The 25,709-nt window shown below is 42.9% G+C and overlaps 1 protein-coding gene across 2 annotated transcripts in view; it reads left to right on the top strand.

Annotated features, from left to right (window-relative positions):
* LAMA3 (laminin subunit alpha 3) overlaps nt 1-25,709 on the top strand; it is a 271,772-nt gene that overhangs the window by 21,496 nt on the left and 224,567 nt on the right. For both annotated transcript variants that reach the window (XM_023207778.2, XM_023207777.2), the window contains exon 2: nt 5,238-5,390. In XM_023207778.2, the coding sequence (XP_023063546.1) occupies nt 5,238-5,390 (153 nt within the window). The remainder of the gene's footprint in view (nt 1-5,237; nt 5,391-25,709) is intronic.

Raw genomic sequence — 25,709 nt, 5'->3', positions numbered from 1 at the left:
TTCTTTAGCAGATACATTTGGGTCTTTCTTTTCTTTTTTTCTTATTTCCTTTTTTTTTTTCCCAGAGTCAAGTTCTCACCCTGTCACACAGGCTGGAGTGCAATTGTGTGATCAGAGCTCACTATACTACAGCCTCAAGCTCCTGGGCTCAAGCAATCCATCCCAGTTTCCCAAGTAGTTGGGACTGCAGACACATACCACCATACCTGGCTAATTAAAAAAAAAAAAAAGTTTTTCTTGCTATGTTGCCCAGGCTGGTCCCAAACTCCTGGCCTCAAGTGATCCTCTTGCTTCAGCCTCCCAAAGTGCTGGGATTACAGGTGTAAGCCACTGTGCCTGGCTTTATTTGGAGGTTTTTTTTCTTTTTCTTTTTTTTTGAGACAGGGTCTTGCTCTGTTGTCCAGACTGGAGTCCAGTGGTATGATCTTGGCTCACTGCAACCTCAGCCTCCTGGGCTCAATCGATCCTCCCACCTCAGCCTCCCAAGTAGCTGGGACTACAGGCATGCACCACCACACCCAGCTAATATTTTTGTATTTTTAGTAGAGACAGGGTTTCTCCATGTTGCCGAGGCTGCTCTCGAACTCCTGGGCTCAAGCAATCCACCCACCTTGGCCTCCCAAAGTGCAGGGATTACAGGCATGAGCCACTGTGCCCAGACTCATGTGGAGTTTTAATGTAAATAGATTTATCATCTTTAAATAAATAATAACAGTTTTATTTCCTTTATTCCAAATGTTATACATCTGTTTTTTTTTTTTCTCCTGCCTTTAAAAAATCCTTCTTGTTCTTGTCTCTTGACCATTTTTTACTTTCAATTCTTGTGGAAAACATCAGGTTGAGTCAGAAATAGCAGAGACTTATAAATACATAAGCCCTTTTATTTTGCATATACCCATGAAGTAGTAAAGTTGGTATAAGTGTCTGTTGGAAGATATGGCTACAGAAAAAATAAGTGGCCTGTCCCAGTGATACTCACAGGAAGGAAAGATCCTCCTCAATGATCCTCCATCTGAGAAGTCCCATGGATTCTTTTCTCTTCTGCTCCATAAGTTTGATTGTCTTGTCTTTTCTCTTTTCTTTTCTTTTCCTTTCGTTTCCTTTTTACTTTTCTTTTCTTTTCTTTCTTTCTTTTTTTTTTTTTTCTGGTGAATTAGCCAGCCAGACTCAGTTTAGATGATCCCAATTTTGTTAGCAACATCCAAAGCATTATAATCAGGAGCCAGTCGAACACATGCCTTCTTCTCTCCATCAGGCCTAATCAGGGTGTTGACTTTGGCCACATCGATGTCATAGAGCTTCTTCACAGCCTGTTTGATTTGGTGTTTGTTGGCTTTAACATCCACAATGAACACAAGTGTGTTGCTGTCTTCTATCTTCTTCATGGTGGACTCAGTTGTCAGCAGAAACCTGATGATAGCATAGTGGTCAAGCTTGTTCTCCTTGGGGCACTCTGCCGAGGATGTTTGGGCTGCCTCTGGAGTCCCCGCGCCATGGGCTGCCAGAAGGTGGGTGATGTGAGGATCTTCTTTTTTTGTGTGGCTGTGGACACCTTTCAACACTGACTTCTTGGCCTTCAAAGCCTTCGTTTTGGCTTCAGCTTTAGGATGAACAGGAGCTTCCTTCTTTGCCTTTGGTGCCATCTTGTGAAAAGGCCTCCAGTTTGATTTTCAAAAGCATTGTCAGGTATTGCACTTTTAAAAAGCTCCACGAGGTTGTCTTCTCTCAAAACCCTGTTGCTTGGTGCCAAGGCTTTACTTGCAGGGTTAGTCATAACCTTGGCCTCCCTGAGAAAGTTCTTCAACCACAAGTCTACTTATCTATGTAGCATTTCCACACAGACTTAATTCTCCATGAAGACCTCAAGAAAAATGATTGAGAAGGCTAGATAGAGTTTTAACACTTAAGAAAATCATTCTTCTGATTTTTTTTTTCACTTCTAGATCCACAGTCTGATTTCCTTTAGGGTACTACTAAATTATTTTTGATTCTTCATGTAGGTTGATTAGCAGTAAATATGACATTGAGATGTAGCGTAAAAATTACTGAAACTTCAGGAGTAAAACAAATGAAAGAAAAGAGAAGGAATATTTTAATAAAACTATTTGAATAAAAATCTTTCACCCTAGAGTAACTTAAAGAAGGCAAACTTTCTAGTTATTAATTTTAAGATATATTATTAAATTTCTAGAATAAATTTTTCTTTCTTTTTAAAGTCAATGTTTACACTGATCTTTTTATTTTTCAAACAGAAAGTGTATGTTACACTTTTGCTTGTTAATGTTTAAGTTAAGCTTGTGGACTCTTTGTTAGAAATTATTTTATATGGCAAAAAATATATCATCTAAACTTGGCTAATACAAAGTGAATCTGAAAAACCATCATCTAGGGCATTACTGGTTTGACAAGTTGTTTTTGTAGATTCCTTGCTGTTTGTCAAGGTTTTTTCCAGTAGTCTTTAGAAATAAACAGAAAGTTTGACTCATTTTTATTACCTGGGCAAAGCTCGCTCCTTGGAATTTACCTTTAACTTATGTATCTATTATATCAGTCAGTCTTCCAAATGTCAGTGTTGACACTAGCCTGTATAATTGTGATGCTGTCTTGCCTATACACTTATTTTTAAAATATGTGCTTGCAAAATATTTATTGCTCAGACTCAAAATATATATTTGATATATATAGTTTTAGTGCCTACTAATTGTGAGATCAAGGGCTAATGTGAGTGTTCAAGCTCCTGAGCCTGTGTTCTTACCCAGTCTGCTGAATGACATGGACAGGAGCTGCGGAGGGACAGGTATATCAGCAGAAAGGCTAAGATGATTCTAAATGAAAGAGGCCTTCAGGCTATTGTGAAGGCTACCATTTAAAACAAATTACAGGAAATAATGTATGTTAGTGATTAGGCAGCGATGTGTAATAAACCAGAGTTGTAGCTGTTAGAGAGTTACAGGGTAGTGTTCACTCGTTATCCCTGGACCCTGGACGTAGGTCCCCGTTCTACCATTGACCAGTGGTGTGGTTCTTGGGAAAATGACTTAACATTCCACTCTCTTTCCTCATCTGTAAAATAGAGGTGATAATAATAATCCTAGTATGAAAATGTAAACTGGGTGGTGCTCAGTGCATAATAGGTGCTCTACAAATGTTCATCTTAATTATTATTATTATTGTGAAATTGAGAACCACTCTAACAACCTAGAAAGCACCTTCTGCATTCCTTACGTCTGTAATGTGGAGATGGAGATAAATGTAAATCATAAGCTTTCTCATTTTGGGGAGAGATTTTGCTTCCAGCCAGATGTAAATCTTCTAAACTTTAAGGAATAATAATTAAATTCCCTCATCAAATAACTAAATGTTCTGGTAAAATGTTCTTTAGGGAGAAATAAAGATCATACTAATAGTAAATGTTTAGATGTCCTAGCTTAAAAGTTATTCATGGCTGGGCACGGTGGCTCATGCCCGTAATCCCAGCACTTTGGGAGGCCGAGGCGGGCAGATCACCTGAGGTCAGGAGTTCGAGACCAGCCTGGCCACCATGGAGAAACCCTTTCTCTAATAAAAGTACAAAATTAGTCAGGCGTGGTGGCGCATGCCTGTAATCCTAGCTACTTGGGAGGCTGAGGCAGGAGAATTGCTTGAACCTGGGTGGCAGAGGTTGTGAGCCAAGATCGTGCCATTGCACTCCAGCCTGGGCAACAAGAGTGAAACTTTGTCTCAGAAAAAAAAAAAAAAAAGTTATTCATTAAGCACCTTATTATGACAATGCATTTTATAGAAAAAGCAACATTTTTGAGAAATGGCTGATGGAATTATTCCTTGGTTGAGTTTCTAGTGGGTGCAAGGCAGTGTGTTGGGCTGAAGTGATAGAGGGAAGAGTGGGAAACACATGGCCTCTGACCTCGGGAAGTAGCGGGGCCACATACACTCAAGGACTCAAGGCGCTGCTTCCGAGTTATAGAAATATTTTTGTATAATGTCGAAAGATAAAGATCTACACAGATACCTCACCACACACGAAAGAACCATGAGTTGCGTACTAGATGAAAACATGTGGTCACACCTTTGGTTACATACCAGCATCAAATTTCTCTCTGAACACTTAAGAATTAACTTCTAAGATGCTGGCTAGGGGCAGAGCCACCTCTTTGTCATAGCACATTCCTTGGGAGGCTGTGGGTATAAGTTTGCCTCTTTGTCCCCCTCCTATGTGATGGTTATACTCTAAGGGCATTTAGTTTGGGAGCTGATAGTTTAGTATGTGAAGTCCATTCCTGGGGAAGCGTGATCCTCTGACCCACTTAAAATACATTTGACATAGAAGAAAGGCCTATGTTCAGGTTTTAGATGGTAAATGGCTGCAAAATTATGCAAAAACCAAACCAAAACAAAAACCAGGATCAAAAGAATCTTTCTAGCAAGAAAAAGAGTAATTCAATAAGGAGTTAGAGCTTGTAATACCAAACAGATTATCACTGCAGGTACAAATGGATCTCCACCTACTGACTGAATTAATTACTGACTTCTCAGTGCTGGTATTCACAGCCAGCCACATCTCTCCGTGTACCTGGAAAGCCTTGTCTCTCGATGCTTAGGTCAAACCGAACCAGCCGGCCCCTGTGCCTTTGCTCGTGCTGGTTCCTCTACCTGCAACACTTTCCCTGTTTGCACTCACTACCACTTAGCAAAGTCCTATCTGTCCTCCCAGGCACTGGACATGCCCTGTCTTCCACCATGGAATATCTACTGCCATTGGCCGCAGCCGTCTGCTCCGTGGAGGCACTTGCTGTACACCCTTCCCTGCTGGTTGTTCGGATCCTCGATGCCCCGCTGGGACCGTGGGGAGGGATCTTTTTTGTACCCCAGTACCACAGACAGAATTGCACAGAGGATGACTTAAAGAGTGAAGTGAATTTGTTGAATTGAAAACCTCTTTTCATCCCAAATACAACAGGCTCTTCTTGAAGTGTTGTATGAAACAAAAACATAGCTGTAAAGATGGAAGATAAATAGACCCCATATCCTAAAAACACCATAAACAGAGGCAGAAATTGGCGATAAGATTTAAGATAAATGAGAAAGAGAAAGCCTTACTACTACTTCAGAATACATTCCAGTGAATTTTAACAGCTGACATCTCCAAGCTGTGTAAGATGGTCTTTCTTTGGTTCCCTCTATTTGCCATATGGATAAGAAAAAATTACTTGAAAGTTAAAAAAAATTTTTTTTTTCAGGGCCAGTTCTGTGACTATTGCAATTCTGAGGACCCCAGGAAAGCACATCCTGTCACCAATGCCATTGATGGATCTGAACGTTGGTGGCAAAGCCCTCCCCTGTCCTCAGGCACACAGTACAACAGAGTCAACCTCACCTTGGATCTGGGGCAGGTGAGCTACACTTTCAATTGGAATGGGAGCATGAGCTTAGATCACTATTTCTATGGGGATTTCTGATATAATAATTATTGTAAAAAACAAACTTCAGTTTTAATCCCCTAATCATTGTTAAACCTGTTAGATTAATGTTTGCTTCCCTTAAAACTCAGAACAGGCCAGGCACAGTGGCTCACGCCTGAAATCCCAGCACTTTGGGAGGCCGAGGTGGGTGGATCACTTGAGGTCTGGAGTTTGAGACCAGCCTGACCAACATGGTGAAACCCCATCTCTACTAAAAATACAAAAATTAGTCAGGAATGGTGGCGGAGGCCTGTAATCCCAGCAACTTAGGAGACTGAGGCAGGAGAATCGCTTGAACCTGGGAGGCAGAGGTTGCAGTGAGCCAAGATTGCACCATTGCACTCCAGCCTGGGCAACAGAGTGAGACTCCATCTTAAAACAAAAACAAAAACAAAACCCGGAACAGTGCCTGGCAGCATGTAGATAGATCCCCATCCCTGTCTATCAAATGAGTTTAAAAAATAGTTGTAAATAGTTTCATTGGCAAAGATATTTTTATTATTATTTTTAATTGTGGTAAAAGAGACACAACATAAAATTTGTCATCCTAACCATTTTTAAGTGTATGGTTCAGTGGCATTATGTACATTGACATCATTGTGCAACCATCACCGTCATCCATCTCCAGTACCCTTTTCATCTTGCAATACTGAAACTCTGTATCCATTAAACAGCAACTCCCCATTCCCCCTTTTCCTGCTGCTTGCAGCCAACATTCTACTTCTCTTACTGTGAATTGACAACTCTAGGAAGCTCATATAAGTGGAATCATATAGTATTTGTCTTTTTGTGACTGGCTTCTTTAACTTGGCATGATGTTTTTAAGATCTTGAAAACATCAGGGTAAGTGAAAGAAGCTAGGCATAAAAGACTATCTTATATGAGTCCATTTATATGGAATGTCCTGATAGGCAAATCTATAGAGAGAAAAATAGCTTAGTGGCTTCCTAGGGCTAGGGGTTTTGGAGGAAATTGGGGAGTGACTACTAATAGGTATGTTTTTGGAGAGAGGGTGATGAAAATGTTCTAAAATTGATCGTGATGATGGTTGGACAACTCTGTGAATATGCCAAAGACCATTGGCATGTACACTTTATATGGGTGAACTGTATGGTATGTGAATTGTATCTCAATAAAACTGTTAAGAAAAAAAAGGATTCATGGAAAGAGTGTTTCAAGTAAAAAAAAAAAAAAGAAAAAGAGGGAGAAAATAACTGTGTCAAATACCGTTGATAAGCCAAATAACAAAAGACGGATAACTGACCAGTAAATGACCATTGGATTTGCCAGTGTGGAGATCATTGGTGACTTTGGTAAGACAGAATTGAAAAGTTAACTGTAGGGAAATCAAGAGAGAATGTGAGAGGAATTGAAGCATCTAATACAGAAATCAATTTTAAGAGTTCTGCTCAATGGGGCAAAAAGAAATGGGGGAGAATCATTGAAAAGCCAGGTAAAGAGAAGATTTGTTTATGATAGAGACAGCAACAGCTGGTGTGCTTGTATGCAGATGGTAACGTAAACAGGAGGAAGAAGACTGCTGCTATTATTACCTGAGTTTGTTATGTCAATACTAATAGTAAAACTAATGCTAATACTAATGTTAATGTTTATACTCTTCTTTTTGCTGGGAAGAGTTAAGCATAGAGTACAGTTCCTATAAAAATACTACTTGAAAGAAATAAAAAGGTAAATGCATCCCATAGTATAGAAATGGAATGATACTGAGATTTCTTAGAATGTGTTCTTTTCATTTTGATTGGGCAGTTTTGTGACAGAAGGGCTTTCAACCTCATTAGTTCATGTGTTGTGCTAAATTAGACCTCTCCTGAGAATATTTTCACCATTAATTTGTATCTGCAGGAATTCACAGAGAGCCTTCATGATTCAAAAGACTCTATAAGCCTCCTTTCAACTATAAGTTAGTCTTATCCCTCTGATACCTAACCTCTAGCATTCATTCAGTAGCTTCTGACAATACTAACCAAGAATTACCTACCACATCACTTCTTTTTTTTTTTTTTTTTAGACAGGGTCTCACTCTATTGCTCAGGCTGAAGTGCAGTGGGCAAACTCGGCTCACTGCAACCTCTGCCTCCCAGGCTCAAGTGATTCTGCTGCGTCATCCACCCAGGCAGCTGGGACTACAGGCATGTGCCACCATGCCTGGCTAACTTTTTGTATTTTAAGTAGAGACAGGGTTTCACCATGTTACCCAGGCTGGTCTTGAATTACTGAGCTCAGGCAATCTGCCCACCTCCGCCGCCCAAAGTACTAAGATTACAGGCATGAGCCACCGTGACCTGCCTATATCACTTATTTAACTGAGGGTTTTTGTAGTTAACAGGGAATTTTAATCCATCAAAATGACCCATACTGAACTTACCCATATCTGCTGGATTGTTCTTTTTTCTTTAAAACTCTTTTTTAAACCTACTTTAAAAGCCCCCTTTTGATGTACTGAAAAATTCCCTAATTAAGACAATTAAGAAAACATCAACATAGGAACAGTTCAGTACTTTGCTGGTTGCTGACAAACTTGAGTCATGGTATGCATATTCATGAGGCCTGTGTCCACCCACCTGCTCTGCGAGCCAGCTGAGGGTGTGGGTTCTGGAGTCAGCCTGGCTCAGTTTGTCCTGATTGCTCCGCTCACTTGCTGTGTGGCCTTAACAAATATATTTATCTGCTCCCTGCCTCAGTTTCCTCATTTATAAAATGAGATAACTGTGCATACCTCATAAGATTATTATAAGTTCTAAATGAGTTAATTGCTTCATTTAAAACTTCTTTAGAGCAGTCTAAAGACTGCTCTAAAGTTTTTTTTATTTAATAGAATAAAAGTGAACTTATTTAATAAAATAAAGTGAACTTTAATAAACTCTCATTAAAAAGAACAGACTGATCACATTTGCACCTCTAGAAAACACTACCTATAATGCTGAAGAAAATACTCTAAGAAAGTCTAGGAGCAGGAAAAGCACGATCAGTTCTGTCAGACTGAAGATATTTCTTTGCTCTTCTGTGTTGCAGCATGACATGTTTTAACAAGCATGTTGTGTCTTGTAAGATTCCTATTTTTTGCCCCATTGGTAAGATCTGTGTTTTCTTCCTTTTGCTGGAATTAACCATAAGAATGTCACTGAGAGGTTAGATTTCATAATTTAATAGTAACATTAAGAACTTAGAGGGAGAAAAGTGGGAATTTTGATGCATGGTTGAGAGATAAAATACGGATCATAAATTTGTTACTACAAAATCACTTCTTTTCACCTGCTAAGAACTGAAATTTGATTCTGATGTGCTGTCGTCAGTCTGACAGCTTGTGCTGTTGTGGGGGTCTTATTTTCTTTTAGATTAGTTGGTGTCTTTCATTTTTATTTTTTTGGCCAACAAGTTTGACAAATAAAAACATTTCTGGACTTGATCTTTTTTTATTTTATTTTTTTTGAGACAGAGTCTCGCTCTGGAGTACAGTGGTGTGATATCGGCTCACTGCAACCTCCGTCTCCCGGGTTCAAGTGATTGCCTTACCTCAGCCTCCCAAATAGCTGGGATTACAGGTGCCCACAACCACACCTGGCTAACTTTTTTTTTTTTAGTAGTGACGGGGTTTCACCATGTTGACCAGGCTGGTCTCGAACTCCCGACCTCAGGTGATCCGCCCACCTCAGCCTCCCAAAGTGCTGGAATTATAGGCATGAGTCACCGTGCCCGGCCCCCGGATTTGACCTTAAAGGACAGTTTCCCCTTAAAAGATGGTAAATGTAGGACACTTCTGTGATTCACTAGAGGCATCATACTTTCTGGGGTTGTTCAAGTTCATTTAATTATACATTATGTAGTAGTTTCAGGCTATAGAATGAGAACACCATCTCTTTCAGGAAGCTTTCGTATCATCTGGCCAGATATAATGAGTTCAGTTTTACATTTAAAGCATGTGGATGTCCAATTTTTAAAAGGAGAATCTTTGGAATCTAGGAACCTTTGTTCTTCCTGGACTCCTGGTGGGCATGGGCTTTGGAGATCTCTCCCGTGAGATCGGAAGGTGTAGCGATGGTTTCTACATAGACACCCTGGACTTCCTCCAGAATCCAAACACCAGATTTCTACTCTACGGGTTCCCTATGTTTGCCCTCCTGCTCCCTCCCCTGGGTGAGGTGTAGGGAAAAACACAAGGAGGTGGGAGTGGAGGGGGTTCCTGTGGTCCGTGACTTCAGCCCCCACAGAGCAAGCCTGACTCATTTTGTTCCAGGGAACAACAAAATTATCTGGAGAAGAATTTTGAGGCTTGTATGCAATGTGTAATGTTCCCAAGAGTATAAATTTGCTATTTTAACCTGTTAGTAGTAAAAATAAACAAAGACAATCACTCACCCCCAACACTAAGCCCCGAAAAGGACTGAGTGTTGGCTTCAGAGGATGGAGGTGTGAGGAGAGAAGGTGACGTTGCCCCTGCTCTGCAGGGCTGCAGGGGAGTGAGGCCTGGAGACAGCAGATGTGGCTGCAGGAACAGAGCTGCTGAGATGGTCCTTTGGACCTTGTAGAGGCAAAGGCTGTGATGCCCATGGCTCCCTGGTCCCCCTCTGAGTGGCAGCCTGGATGGACAGTTCCCACACCTGTTCCCTTGTCCCATCTCAAGGGCCTGCATCTGACTCTGCTTCCTGTCTGAAGGCTCTTTCTAGAGCCACAGGAGCTTCTAAAAGCTGTGTCTAGAGCAGCCTGCAAGCCCAGCACTTAATACCCCAAGGGGCAATCCTCATTCCAAGAGGGATGGGAGTTGGTGGGAAAGTACCGCATTTCCCTGCCTCTCAATGGGCCAGTTCTAAAGTGCCTTCTACATAATTCCTCAGAGTGTCCCTGGTAGAATGAAGCCTCTGTTGGGTTGCCTCTGGTGGCAACCCACTCGTTAACACATTGATTTTTGGCTTTTCTTGCTCCCTTATGTTCCTCTCTCCCCAGTTTGTGCTTCTTGAGGTCAACTCTTAAATAAACTACCTCTACTCAAGTCTTTGCCTCAGGGCTTTAGAGAGGGCCCAAACTAAGACAGAAGAAAGAAAATCCAGATGGACATAATAGTTCATACCTGCAGCCCCAACCACTCAGGAGGCTGAGACATGAGGATCACTTGAGCCCAGGAGTTTAAATCTAGCCTGGGCAACTCAGTGAGACCCCATCTCTAAATACATAAATAAACAAATAAGGAAAGCAAACCTAGACTGAGACTCTGAAACCCCCTGCAGATATTAACACAGGCAAATACTTTGAAAATGTTATTTAAAATGCAAAAAATAGAAAATTCAGAAATTGTTTCTAAAGCTCCAAGGTTAAGTATAATAGGGGAAACTACATTATAAATTTTAAGGAAAAATATTAATAGGTCACAGGAGAAGTGTCCCATTACTCTACCTTTCTCATTTTTCATGAATTCATCACAGACAGTGAACTCCCCAGGGGCCAGATGCAAATGCAGGATCCAATCATCTGAGAGTGAATTCAGTATGTAGTTGCCTTCTAGAATCTTTTTTTTTTTTTTTTTCTGATTCCCTTAAACTTTCGTGAGGCTTTGGTGGATGAATCCAAAAACATTCTTTGTAGCTGACTCAGATGTGGAGGGAGGCCTGGGCTAGTTTCTGATACTTTTTGGGCTTGAGGACTTTGGAGATTAACTTGGCTCTACAGATGGTTGACTAGTGAGGTCACTAAGGAGGGTGACTCAGCTGGGTCCCTGGGTGGACACAGCCCAATTCAGAAGGTGGATGGCTCTTGGTTTTGACTCAGTCTTTCTGGATTCCTGAGGGATTGTATAGACTATAAGCTTCAGGAGGCCAGAGACTATGTCTTCTTTTGTTCACTGTGTTCCGTTCACTACAAGATGTTTTGCTCCCAACATCTTGCACAGTGTTTAGCATACAATAGTTGTTTAATAAATATTTGCTGAGTTAATGTAGAATGAGCCAAGGATGATTCAGCATCAGCCTGAACTTTCCCAGGGTATACTAGTAATGGAAACATATCGCTGTGAGACCAAATCTCTGGGTGAGGGTGGAAGAGTTTTAGTTCTGTAATTAATTACAGTAGGTTCCATTTATGACACTTGAGTCTCTCTGCAACATTTTAAGAGTATTTTATAGCCATAACAAAATTAGAAAATACAGAAGATTATATTTAGAACAATTTTGCTATTAATAAATTTTTTTTTTTTGAGATGGAGTCTCACTCTGTCACCGGGCTGGAGTGCAGTGGCGCAATCTTGGCTCACTGCAACCTCTGCCTCCTGGGTTCAGGTGATTCTCCTGCCTCAGCCTCCCAAGTAGTTGGAACTACAGGCACGTACCACCACACCCAGCTAGTTTTCTTGTATTTTTAGTAGAGATGGGGTTTCACCATGTTGACCAGGATGGTCTCGATTTCTTGACCTCGTGATCTACCCGCCTCGGCCTCCCAAAGTGTTGGGATTACAAGTGTGAGCCAATAAATGTGTTATTAATGAACATCATCATGAGGCACAGCTCTTGAAGTCAAACAATTCATTAGTGGGTAGAAAAACAGGTGCCAATAAAATCCTCTGGGCTACTAGGGATGCAATATCATCCTTTATGGTCCTTTAGTAACTTCAAAGTGTTAATTTGCCTTTGTAGTAATTTATACATTAGGAAGAATCTGGAAATCGGGTGTTTTCTTTTAATACATGAAAAACTCAGTCTGGGTGCGGTGTCTCATGTCTGTAATCCCAGCACTTTGGGAGGCCAAGGTGGGAGGATTGCTTGAGGCCAGGAGTTTAAGATCAGCCTGGGCAACACAGTGAGAGCCCATCTGTATAAAAAAATAAAATAATTAGCCAGGCATAGTGGCATGCACTTGTAGTCCCAGCAACTCAGGAGGCTAAGGTTGGAGGACTGCTTGAGCCCAGGAGTTGGAGGCTGCAGTGAGCTCTGATAGCACCAGTGAACTCCAGCCTAGGTGACAGAGTAAGACCCTGCCTCTATTAAAAAAAAAAAAAACCCTCTCTTTTTCTTTTTATTTCTTTTTTTATTTATTTTTTATTCTTATTATTTATTTATTTATTCTTATTTCTTTTTATTTCTATTTATTTCTTTTATACACACACACACAGACACACACATTCTATTGGTTCTGTTTCTCTGGAGAACGCTGATTAACACTGTGGCTAAATATAATGAAGGTATATTGCTCATCATGTCCAAACACAGCTGATCCTGGTTAAGCAGTTCCGCTCCAAACAGTGGTTCAAAGACGTAAACTCCTTCCATAATTGGGTCTGCCTTTTTCAACACGTGGGTTCCCAAGTTTGCCCCGTGGATCATCTTTATTCCAACCAGCCCGAATGAGGAAAGAACATAGAAGGGAGGTTTGTGTGGGCAAGACTAGAAGTGGCACATCAGCTCGGTAGGTTGATATTGGCTGTGGTGGGAGCATTTACACTACAGAAATCAGCAAATGTTACAAATCAGGGCTGCTCCTTTCCAAGAGCCAGTTTACCCAGCATCCCTCTCGGTCTCTTCCATAGCCCTCCACTTTCCTCTCCCTCCCCACTTACCATTTAGTAAACTCATTATGTCTTGTGCCATAATATCTCTGGAGTCTGGCTCCTCCTCCGCCTTGATACTGCACTATTGTAGTGGAGACTGTGGCAGCTCTCCCCATGATTAGTCTACCAGTCTTCTAATTGATTTCCTAGCATCTACTCTCAGCTCACCTTGTTTTAGAATCAGCCTGGAAGGAACAGAATCCATAGTGGTGAGGTGAGAAAGATTAGAAACAATCAGGTTGGCAGTCTTCCAAGGGTCTACCTATCAATCAATCTTCTCATTACTACCAGGGCAAAACAAAGATCTCAGTATGCTGTTCTCCCTGATTAGTATCCTTTAGTGGTTTTCTATTACTTTTGGAATGAAGTCCAAGTTTCTTAACATGGCACATACGCTCCTTCAGTCTAGCCCCTAGACTTTTTGTCAGCCTAATCTTAAATGGTACTTTCTCCTGCAAGCCCTATGCTATGTCAGTAGGGACCTAACTGTAATTCCTTGAATATTCCATGATGTTCCCTGGCTCTGGGCATTATTTTGGTGCTATTCATGGTTCTTGGAATTCCTTCCCAGACACCTTGCCTGGTCTGGCTACCTTCTTCCCAAGATAACTCAAATATTGCCTGCTGGAAACCCTTCCTGACTGCCTGCTTCCTTCTGAACTGTGTCTGTTTACTCAGAGGCATTTGCTAAGCTGTGCCGTAAAGGCTGATCCACCGTGTGCTCCTTAAGCTCAGGGGCTGTGTGAACATATTCTTTTTGTATCCATGGGGCTTAAAAGTGCCAGAATATACTGTGTCCTCCACTGAAATGGAATTAAATGGAAATGTGAATTTCAATACTGTTGTTTTCTTATTATTCCACTGGGTTATATGTCTTGCTATCATCATGGACAGCTCTGTTCTATTTTAAGCTAACATTTACATTTGTTGGTTTTCATAAAACTAGCACTGCAAATATAACAGACATAACAGAAAATGAATTAAATATGTTTCCTTCCAAAACACTCAGAAGGCTGTAGGCAGTCAACATAAATCCAAGAAATAGGAACAAAGATGAAAACTGTACTAGGGAACAGCAACAGTAGGAAACAAAACACTTTCTTCTGGAACGTTCTCTCACTCTATACAGATAGATGTTAAGATGATAAAATGATAAACGGAAGTCACTGTGACCTCCTTGGTGAGTCTTATGATGCAACTTTGGGTCAACACACAATTATGACTGGCATTTGGTCACTTCCCAGGATCAAGGCTATTGTAAAGTCATCAGAGGGATCTTTCTCATCACGAAGGGTGAAAACCAGAGTTTGGCATCACATGGGAAAGGCAGCCTGTGGGCTGGGGAGAGGAACCAGAGCAGGTAGCCTGAGGGCTGCTGAATCAGCCCGCCTTTTATGGGTTTCTTGTATAACTTGACAGCAGACATGCAGACAAGGTTCATTTCTTGAGAACTCCAGGACCATGGTTCATGTGGCCCATGCTGATGAGAGAAAAATGAGCAGTACAATGCCCCTGGTGCCTTTTAGAAAAGGTTGATCCCATTTCTCTGAGGGTTGTCCATGCAGTTAAGAAGACAGAAGGAAGATGGCATGCTGTGGAATTGGTAGTGCGATGTCCAGGAAGGAAGAGCCCAGGCTGCTGTGCCAATCTTTGGTTATGCAGGGGTGGTCAGGGCAGGAGAGAGACCCAGGCATGGAACTGTGGCAGACTGGTGTAGGGTATCCAGGATCTAATGGTAGGCTTGGCAGGTGGAGAGGACCCTGCTTATGGCTAGGGACTCCTGTGAGTGTGTGTGAATGTTCTTTGACCATTGTAAAGCACTCTAGTGCTTTACATTTACATATTACCTATGATATGGAATTTTATTATTTTTACCTAGAGAAATTGTCATTGATCCTCTTGTTCCCCCATTTAATGAGCTTAGGCTGCCTTATCTCTTCTGGGGAGTGAAGTATCTATAAACACATTCACACGAAAGTTCTGGGAACTCAGTACTGATGTTACTTCCCAGAATATTTGTATTAAAAAAAAGACATGAAACTACTACTCTGAATTTATCCAAAGGAATTCATGAGATAAATACTCAAATGTCTGATGCAGGATGTTCACCAAAGCATTATAAAAATAGCATCCAGTGGGAAACAATCTCATGTCCAATAAAAGGGGACTGACTCAGTTAGTGGATTAATAGGCACCATATGGTCCCATAGAATGGTCTTTATCGACACAACACGTGTCCATACTATATGGTGAAGAAACAGACCAAAACTATATGTAAACTAGCTAGATCGTATGGAATGATCACATTTAGTAGGAAAAAAGCACGTGCCTGTATAAGCAAAGAACAAAGTGAAGAAAGAGATACTTGAATATGCTAAGAGTGTTTCTCGGTGGATGGGGAGATCATCGGGGATTTTTACTTTCTTCTGTAAATCTCACAGTGTACGTCAGCTTGCTGACTCTGGGTTTTTACCTCGGTAAACATCTCACTCCACAGCTTCCTAGCTGTGTGTAACCGGATGATCTAACTAATGTCTCAGGGTCAGTATCTTCATCTGAAATACAGGGATAAATCTAGTACCAACCTAGGAGGGTTCTTGTGGGAAATTAATCAGATAATACAGAAAAAGCTCTCAGAATAGTGCCTTACATGCTGTAAGAACTCAATCCATGTTACCTATACTATCTGTAAAAATTTTTATTTCTATAGGTTTTGGGGGAACAGGTGGTGTTTGGTTACATGAATAAGTTCTATAGTGGTGATCTGTGAGATTTTGGTGCACCCATCACCCAAGCAGTATACGCTGCACCCTATTTGTAGCCTTTTATCCTTCATCCCCCTCCCACCCTTTCACCCAAGTCCCCAAAGTCCGTTGTGTCATTCTTATGCCTTTGCATCCTCATAGCTTAGCTCTCACATATAAGCGAGAACATATGATGTTTGGTTTTCCATTCCTAAGTTACTTCACTTAGAATAATAGTCTTCAATCCCATCCAGGTTGCTGCGAATACTATTAATTCATTCCTTTTTATGGCTGAGTAGTAGTCAATGGTATATACATATATATCTGTATTTTCTACAATGAGCATGTATTACTTTTAGAATTAGAAAAACAGTAAAGCTGTTTTCTCTTTGGAGAAAATAAAAGGTTCTATAGAAAGAGGACAAAAGGAACAATGATTTCTGGTAGGATCTGAGTTATCAATGAAAAAGCTTCCTTGGAGTTTTCCTGATGTCCTCTGTCTCCCCAGTATGAACTATTTCCCGATGCCCTCCTTGCCCTATCTCACCTCCTGCCACCCTGTCCCCCTGATATGAGCTTCTGACTGTTTTGTCTCAGAATGAGGCTGGCTTGCTAGAGATCTTTCAATGCCAACAGAATCAGAAAAATACTCAGTAAATGAAAATTGATTTTTTAAAAAGAGCATATTTCATTCCTTAGCTAATCTTGAAAACTATTTTATATGCTTCTTCCCTTGTGAAACTTTTGCAATTTCAAGCACATTTGGGCTTTAAAGCATGGCCATTTTCCTATTACTATTAATGGCAAGCATATATAAGGAAACACTGAATTTCATGAATTCTTCATGATAGTTCATGGAAGCTTGAGTTAAATGTGGCGTCTCAGGGGAGTCAACTGTGCCTGGCACCTCTTCTCCTCTGCCCGCCGTCCTCAGGGCACCTGCCCAGCCCCCACAGAGCCCCTGCTCCTTCTCATACCTGTGACCCTGCAGCCTTCCTGCACCACCAAATGGTCTTCCTTCACTCTTTCCTTCCTGATGCCTCTTTTTTCACTATTCCTGTTTCTGTGCTTCTCCTCTCTCTCTTTTTCACTTTCTACTCCCATTGCATTTCCTTACTTTGGGAAAAAACAAGAACCAAACCAAACCGCGTTTTCTAAGTATAACAGTATAACTCACCATTCTTTTTATTTTTTATTTTTTGACAGAGTCTTGCTTTGTCACCCAGGCTAGAGTACAGTGGCATGATCTCGGCTCACTGCAGCCTCCGCCTCCCAGGTTCCAGTGATTCTCCTGCCAAAGCCTCCTGAGTAGCGGAGATTACAGGCATGGGCCACCATACCCAGCTAATTTTTTTGTATTTTTAGTAGAGATGGGGTTTCACCATGTTGATCAGGCTGGTTTTGAAGTCCGGAACTCAGGCAGTCCACCCTCCTCGGCTTCCCAAAGTGCTGGGATTACAGGCATGAGCCACCGCACCTGGCCTAACACACCATTCTTTTCTGGTGGTCACTGCCAGCCTTGAGGAGGGCGCCATGCTGTGTCCTTGGCAGAGTGGTGGCGTGCTGAGTCGCTGGGGGTGTGTGTGCAGAGAGGGGAGTGGAGGTGGGTGGGGAGTGAGCTAAGGAGGTCTGGGGCTCCCCCATAAGTGGGGCTCCAGCAAGACCAAGCTCTTTGCCTGCCTAGGACAGTTGTACTAGGTCCCCCAAGTGGCCTCGGGGCACAGACAGTGTGACCATCTGCCTCCCCAGGAATCCCACAGCTCACTCTAGACCAGAGGGGCCAGGTTTTGTCTCCTCCACCTGGCAGCTCCTGCTGCTGTTCCTCACAAGGTTCCCTTTGGTCTTCCAGCCTGCAGATAAGGATGTTTTATGTGCCCATGTCTCTCTCATTTGAAAGCAAATTCCTGAGCTATTGCACTTCTCTCTTTAATTTTCAAACCACAAATGCAAACATTCTATGGCGTAGGAATTCCAGATTCAGCGCACCATGCATGACATACTCTGTTCCATAGGTTTTAAACACTTTGAATGATAAAATTGTGTGTTTACCTTTATCGCTGCTCAGCATCACAGAATAACCAGCATAACCAGCATGGAACATTCAGTTCTTTCCCCTCCCCTCACAGTCATCCTTGCTGGCCAGACTCTCACCATCCCTCGAGCTGCCTTTTGCACCAAGTATCCTGGGAGCTCCTGGGGGCTCCCAAAGAGATGGGGAGGGCGAGTGGGGCAAGGAAGCCCAGAGCCGGGAGATGCAGCACTCTTCCCCTCGTTGGAATCAGTTTAAATTGCCATCCAGGTGGGCTCAGGCAGCTGAAATCCAGGTGTTGTCTCCAGCACAGGGTCCCAGGTGGGCAGAGCAGCTGGCACAGCTCTCATGAGGGCAAGAGCGCCCAGCCAGAGCCTGGCCCAGGCGAGATAAAGCACACGAGAGCACAGTCCAGCCTCCTTGCTGTGGAGTGAGGCAAGGGCAGGAAGACTGTGTGGACGGCTGTTGTGTAAATCTCTGTTTCATGGGGAGGGCATCGTACCCGCACCGCCAGGGTTGGGTGTCTTTTGGCTTAGGCCCTGGGCACGGCTGGGCCTGAAGGTGCCTGGTATTTAGAGCAGGTGGGCCTGACATCTGGCTTGGGCTGCCCCTACTTGCTTCTGTGGGTAGGTGGCTATAGTGTTCACACAAGCCCCTGTTTATTTATTTTTTATTTTTTTTGAGACAGGATTTTGCTCTGTTGCCCAGTTGGAGTTCAGTGACGTGATCTCGGCTCACTGCACCTCTGCCTCCCAGGTTCAAGCGATTCTCGTGCCTCAGCCTCCCCAGTAGCTGGGATTACAGGCGTCCGCCACTGTGCCTGGTTACTTTTTGTATTTTTAATACAGATGGGGTTTTGCCATGTTGGCAAGGCTGCTCTTGAGCTCCTGGCCTCAAGTGATCTGCCTGCCTCGGCCTCTGAAAGTGCTGGGATTATAGGAGTTAGCCACCGTGCCCGGCCCATTGCCCACTTTTTAATTAGGTTATTTATTTGTTGTTGTTGAAATGAGTTCCTTGTAGATTCTGGATATTAGTCCCCTGTCAGATGCAAAGTTTGCAAATATTTTCTCCCGTTCTGCAGGTTGTCTGTTCACTCTGTTGATTATTTATTTTGCGGTGCAGAAGCTTTTTAGTTTAATTAGGTCCCAATTATATATTATTGTTTTTGTTGCTTGTGCTTATGAGGTCTCAGTCATGAATTCTTTGTCTGGGCCACAGTCCAGAAAAGTTGGAAATAAAACCTAAAGACAAAATATAAGCCTCATTTAAAAAACCAGATTTAACAGATATCAGCTTACTCTTTTAAATTGTTTTAAGGCTTTCTAAATGCTGACTCTCGATTTCTTTCCTTGTTTGACTGATTGATTTTTGAGATGGAGTCTTGCTCTGTCTCCCAGGCTGGACGGCAGTGGTGTGATCTTGGTTCACTGCAACCTCCACTTCCTGGGTTCAAGCCATTCTCCTGCCTCAGCCTCCCCAGTAGCTGGGACTACAGGCACATGCCATCACACCTGGCTAATTTTTGTAATTTTACTAGAGGTGGGGTTTCTCCATGTTGGCCAGGCTGGTCTCAAACTCCTGGCCTCAGGTGATCCACCTGCCTCGGCCTCCCAAGGTACTGGATTATGGGCGTGAGCCACCTCCCACGGCCCCTTGTTTTATTGTGGATGAGTAACAAACAGTTCCTGGACCAGCACTGGTCCATGGACCACACTTTGAGTAGTGCTGCTCTAGGCCATGTACTGTAACTTTTATTTTCTTTCTTTTTTCTTTTATTTTTGAGACAGGATCTTGCTCTGTTGCCCAGGCTGGAATGTAGTGGTGTGATCATAGCTCACCGCACCCTGGAACTCCTGAGCTCAAGTGATCCTCCTGCTTCAGCCACGCCAGTAGCTAGGAGCACAGGCACGTGCCACCACACCCGACTATTGATTTTATTTGTGTAGAGATAGGGCCTCACTATGTTGTTCAGGCTGGTCTTGAACTCCTGGTTTCAAGTGATCCTCCTGCCTCGGCCTCCCAAAGTGCTGGCACTACAGCTGTGAGCCACTGGTGCCTGGCCTACTGAACTTTTTCTTCAGAGCTATCGTCGTCCCATCCTGAAAAGGCCTCTTCTTCTCTGCTACCTCACGTCTCTTCTCTTGCTCAGATTTGGTGATGTGGTTCAAGATACATTGGTTAATTATTTGAAACTTTAAACAGCTCAAGCCCTCTTGTGACCCAGATAGTCTCCCTTCTCTCTGTCCACTCACCCCCCATTCTGTGCCCAGTGACCCAGGCTTGTGACCTTCCTGGACAGCAGCAACAGGCTTGCGGGGAGGTATCCCAGGTGTTCAGGGAGTAGGAGAGCGAAGACAATGGGGCATTTGGTCCCCCAGCTGCCTCTGTTGGCCCATAGGCTGCAGTATCCCAGCTGTTTCATCCTAATGAGGATCTTGGCTCCTGGCAGGCAACTCACTGTAAGGTTCTAGCTCTGTCTGGGATCCAGCATCTTTTCTCTCTCCTTGCCCTTCAGCTGAGGGTAGGAGAGGTTCTCAGATCTTCTTAGCTCATTATGGGTTCAGCATTTCATCCCTATCTGTAATTTTGCTTTTACTCCTTTTTTTTTTGTTTTTGATTTTTGGTAATTTCACATTGCCATTTTCTTTCCATCCTTATACATTGACCTCAATCTCCTTCCTGCTCTTTTTTTCTTTTTTTTATTTTATTTTCTTTGTTTTTGGCTTTTTTTTTTTTTTGAGATGGAGTCTCGCTCTGTTACCCAGGCTGGAATGCAATGGTGTGATCTTGGCTCACTGCAACCTCTGCCTCCCCAGCTCAAGCGATTCTCCTGACTCAGCCTCCTGAGTAGCTGGGATTACAGGCGCCCGCTATCACGCCCAGCTAATTTTTGTATTTTTGTAGAGATGGAGTTTCACCATGTTGGCCAGGCTGGTCTTGAACTCCTAACCTCAGGTGATCCGCCTGCCTCGGCCTCCCAAAGTGCTGGGATTACAGGCATGAGCCATTGCACCCAGCCTTCACTCTTTTTCTTAAACAAAATGGGATGTAGATGAATACAAGCAATGTATTGATGAAACAGTGAAATATAATTGCTGTTTTCATTTCAGTGATACATTTTTTCTTACTTAGAATATGCTGTCCAGGCATGTTTTACCTTTATGATTATTCTAAGCCTGAAAAATTTGTATATTCATACAGAAGTACTGCTTTTTTTATTTATAGTGTTAAATATTTTTGAGTCATTTTGAGAAGTATAGTGCAATTCTGCGGAAGACACTCTAACTTTATGAGCTTACCAAGGCTTATTTCTTGGGTTTTTTCTAAGTGGATTGTTACAGAGAAGCTCAACAGCAAGTAGAATGACTGAGCATCAAAGGCTGTCTGAAGGCGGTGCCAGGTTATAATTTTCCTTTTACAACCCCTAATGGACAAAGAACTTGCTTTTACTCAGCTGTTGCCTTTTAAAATTGATTTGGTTGTTTTCCCCTTGAGCAAATATATCCTTTAATTATAAGACCTCAAGAGCTATTGTACTGCTTCATTCCCAGAGAAATTTTTCTTTTGCTCTTAAATGTTTCCAGTGACAGTGGGATAATAACTTGTGTGTTGCTTGCTGAGAGTGGGATTCTAAATATACAGGGATTCATCCTAAGCATCTAGAACATGACATTTGTCTTGAGGCATTCTTTTAAAACACCCCTCCTACCCACGTTGTACTTCTTCCTAGCCATTATTTCTCTTCTTGTTAAGATTTATTGCTTGCTTTGGAGGACAGCTGGGGACTAAAGCATGCTTTACAGTGAAATTCTTTGCTCAATGTTTTATCCTATAGCAGATAGACCTGCACAAATACACCATACTTTGTTCCGTCTACCTGAAGACACTTACTTTGCTCCCCAAACTGGTGTGTAGTCATGGCGTGAAGAAAACATACACTTCACAGGCAGGAAAACAGGGCCAGCTTTCCAGGGAGATGGTCTGGCAGCCGTTGGCATGGTGTAATTTCAGGAGGCAAGAGTAGGTTTCCCACCAGCCTGGAATTCCTTTAGCTGAGGATAAAGCTTTTTTAAAAGGCTAATGTCTTTAAAGATGGCAACAACAGACAATGGGGACTACTAGAGGAGGGAGGGAGGGGAAAAGGGTTGAAAAACTACTGGGTACTATGCTCACTACCTGGATGATGGGATCTGTTGTACCCTCGGCCTCAGCATCATGCAATATACCCATGTAACAAACCTGCACGTGCACACCCTGGATCTAAAGTAATAGTTGAAATTATAAAAAATACGATAAAGGGCTAATGTCTTTAGGAGAGGTAATACATTGACTTCAGAGTCACATGAGATCAGCTTTCCTTAGGAGAAAGGGCAGCCCTGGCAATGTGATTCTGATGGAAAAAGGGTGTGTATTATGGGCTGAACCAGTGCTTCCCAAACCTTAATGTGCATCTGGATCGTTTATTAAAATGATGATTCTGATTCACAAGGTGTGGCTGTGCCTGCAGATCCTGCATTTCTAAGATGCCCCCTGGTGAGGCCAAGGTTGCTGGTCTGTGGACCACATTCTGAGCAGCCAGAGGCTCAAAGGGCTCAGAGGGAAGAGAGGAGCTGAGGCAAAGGCTGGGGTAGCAGCAGGATGGGCAGCGGGGAAGAGGTGAGAGCTTTGGTGCAGAAAGATGGGGTCCAGGAGGAGGAGGGGGCAAAGCCTCCCAAATGACTTTGAGGGTGGGAATGAATGTGGTATGTTAGGGACACACAGATTCGAAGATTGGGGTAAAACTTCTCACACCCAGCTAACTCTTTCTATTCCTTCCATTTGATCAATAAATAGAAATTGGCTTTCTTGGGTATGTTCGTGAGGGTGCTGGAAAATCAGTCTGTGCAGCAATCCCTCGTGGAACCACTCAGGGAGGAAAGGCTCCTTGAAGAAGGGACCTGCAGGGCGGGCAGGTTTTCAGCGTCAAACTCCCCTGCCTTGGCTGTATCTCACCCTGTAGCTGTTTGGGATACCAGGGAAACTAATTGCTTAAGAGCACAGGCTTCGGAATCCTATAGATGTAGGTTTACGTCCTTGCTTTGTTACCTACTTACTGTGTAACTGTAAACATGCCATGTGTCTTCTCCAAACTCCAGCTTCTGCATCTATAAATTAGAGATAATAATAGTACTGACATACTAGGGGTGTTGTAAAGGCCACAAAACATGTAAGCATTAGTATCTGGCATAAACTAAATCCTCAACAAGTGCTAGTTCTCCTCTTCCTTATCCTTCTTACTATTAATTTAATGATTCTGCTTGACTAATCCTTCTGGCAGATGCCACTGTTTTTGCCTTTTATTTGCCACTGCAATCACCTGCCCACCTGTCCTCTCTTGACCTGCATGTCCTCAAGCTGAAGAATCCCAGCAGATAGAGCTCCAGGTTTGGGACTAATCAGCAGCCCAGGGATCCAAGCAGAGGAGGCCTGGGTTTCTAGTTCAGTGGGCAGCATTTGGCTTCTGGGGTTTCACATGCTTCCTGGAGAGTCAAATGCATGCACAAAGATTATGGTATCCCTGATAAGTGTAACTACCATGGAGGAAGGTATTATCTTTGCTTGGAATATTTTAGGAAGTGTATTAGTCCGTTTTCATGCTGCTGATAAAGACATACCTGAGACTGGGTAATTTATAAAGAAAAAGAGAGTTAATGGACTCACAGTTCCACGTGGCTGGGGAGACCTCACAATCATGGCAGAAGGTGAAAAGCACGTCTTACATGGCAGCAGACAAGAGAGAATGAGAACCAAGCAAAAGGGGTTTCCCCTTATAAAACCATCAGGCCTTGTGAGACTTATTCACTACCATGAGAATAGTATGGGAGAAACTCCCTCCATGATTCAATTATCTTCCACCAGGGCCCTGCCATACCATGTGGGAATTATGGGAGCTACAAGTCAAGATGAGATTTGGGTGGTGACATAGCCAAACCATTTCAGGAAGGTTTTGCAAAAAAGGACCTTTTCCATTTGTCTTTAGAAGATAAATCGGAGTTTATTGGGCCCTTTTCATAGGGTGACCAGTTATTCCAATTTGCCTGAGATTGAGGGGTTTTGGAAATGCAGGAGTTTTAGTGCTAAAACCAGGACAGTCCCAGGCAGACTGGAATGGCCGGTCATCTCTACTAGACTGTCATGACCAGGGCTACCTGATCACGAGTCAAGGTCATGAGTACTGATCATCAGTACTTCCTGCTGATCTACCGAATTTGAGCTCTCTGAATTTCTACTGAGTTAGAATTTCCGGAATTATAGCCTGGGAATCTGAGTTTTAACATGCTTTCTGGTTGCTTCTTATGTACACTTAAGTTTCAGAGTAACATTTTCCCTGCGTCAGGGATACACTCTGTCTTCTCTCAGCCACGGTGATCCTCCATGGCCAGCGTGGGACGTGTGAGTGAAGAAAAAGTGACGCAACATCTCTGAAGTCTCAACTTCTACCACCACTGATTTCCAACTTAGCCAGTGGGGCCAAACTGGTATGCAGCGGGGTCACCTAAGCATCATTGTCTATACTCCTGGCTCACTAGGATTTCCAGGTCTTCTTCCAGGCTCAGGGTATTCTGAACGTCCTGTGTCTTTAACAGAAAACGTGACCGTGGGGCCTGCTTTGCTTCCCCATGCACCACAGTTCCTTCCCTCTGCCTCAGTGATGTCCCGGACAATACAGCCTCCATCAGTTTGTGTCCTTGGGTGAGAAGAGCATGGAGCAGAGCCCACCTTCAGTACACATGGGGCATGGGTGAGATGCAAACGTATTGTTTGAAGTCACTGAGGTTTAGGCATGGATGGTCACTGCAACCACAGCGAAATTACCATGATAGACACAAACTCCATTCTGATGGAGAGTGCCTCTAACTATCCTCAGTTCCTTAGTTGTAGGACAAAAGGCAGATGGACAGAACTTTCCAAATTGATTCCCTGGAATGGAGCAGAAAAAAAAAAAAAGATTTCCTTTTAGAACTCCACGAACAGAAACTGAGATTCTCACTGAACTACAATAAAAAGACAGCCCCATGTGGCCATCTTTAGGCCTTTGTGCCTGTGCACCAGGAGTTTCAAGGAGCAACCAGTCCTGGGTTTAGTTTATGGAAAGGTCTTTCCAGCCTGAATAGAATGCCGAGAAAAGAAGAAGCCAGAAGTTTACAGGGTCATAGAGATACAAGGCAGAGCCGTGGGATCTGGATGGCTGGCAGGAGCAGGACCCGGCCTTCCAGATGGATATTTTAAAGCTCAGAAAGTTTTCCCAAATTTGGGGTGGATTTAGCCCTGGGCAATTAAATTGCAATTCAAGTGGAAGCTATCTTCTTTCTTTACCAGTGAGGCAGTTAATATACCTATTTCTCTTAGCTAACAAGAATGAGTTAAAGAATCTCAAGTACTGACTGCCAAAACCACAAGAAGGAAAGGGTTCCTCGTAGACTGCATGTGACTCTGCCTTGGGTACATGTGCCCATTGGCAATTGCATTTATGAGGCTCTCCCTGTTGTGCCATATTCTCTCCACCCTGAACCAAAGGTGGCTCCCGAGGCTGGCCTGGAACCAGGACTAGGGGCTGACAGACATTTCAAAAGATTTCCTGGGATTTTTGCCAAGTCATTTGACCAGAACATGCAGCAATATATATTTTGTGATTACTAGAGACTGCTGTTCCATTTAGTTTTGAGTCATTCTGTCTCCATAGGAAGAAGTCATTAGAGAATTGTAGAGCTATGCATGTTGGCTTCTAGGAGTGAGCTGCTCATACGTCTTGGTTCCTAGCGTGTTGTGAGCTGTGTCTGTATCTTGTTTTATTTCTGTTTTCATCTTTTGTCTAAGATCCCCACTCCTGATCCCTTCTCCTTTGTAAGCACCTGCTCTAACCTCTTTGCTACTTATCCTTAAAC

Source organism: Piliocolobus tephrosceles, chromosome 18 (genome assembly GCF_002776525.5).
Source record: "Piliocolobus tephrosceles isolate RC106 chromosome 18, ASM277652v3, whole genome shotgun sequence".
Classification (NCBI taxonomy): Eukaryota; Metazoa; Chordata; class Mammalia; order Primates; family Cercopithecidae; genus Piliocolobus; species Piliocolobus tephrosceles.
Note: the sequence above shows the minus strand (reverse complement) of the source record. Positions and strands in the feature narration are given on the sequence as shown.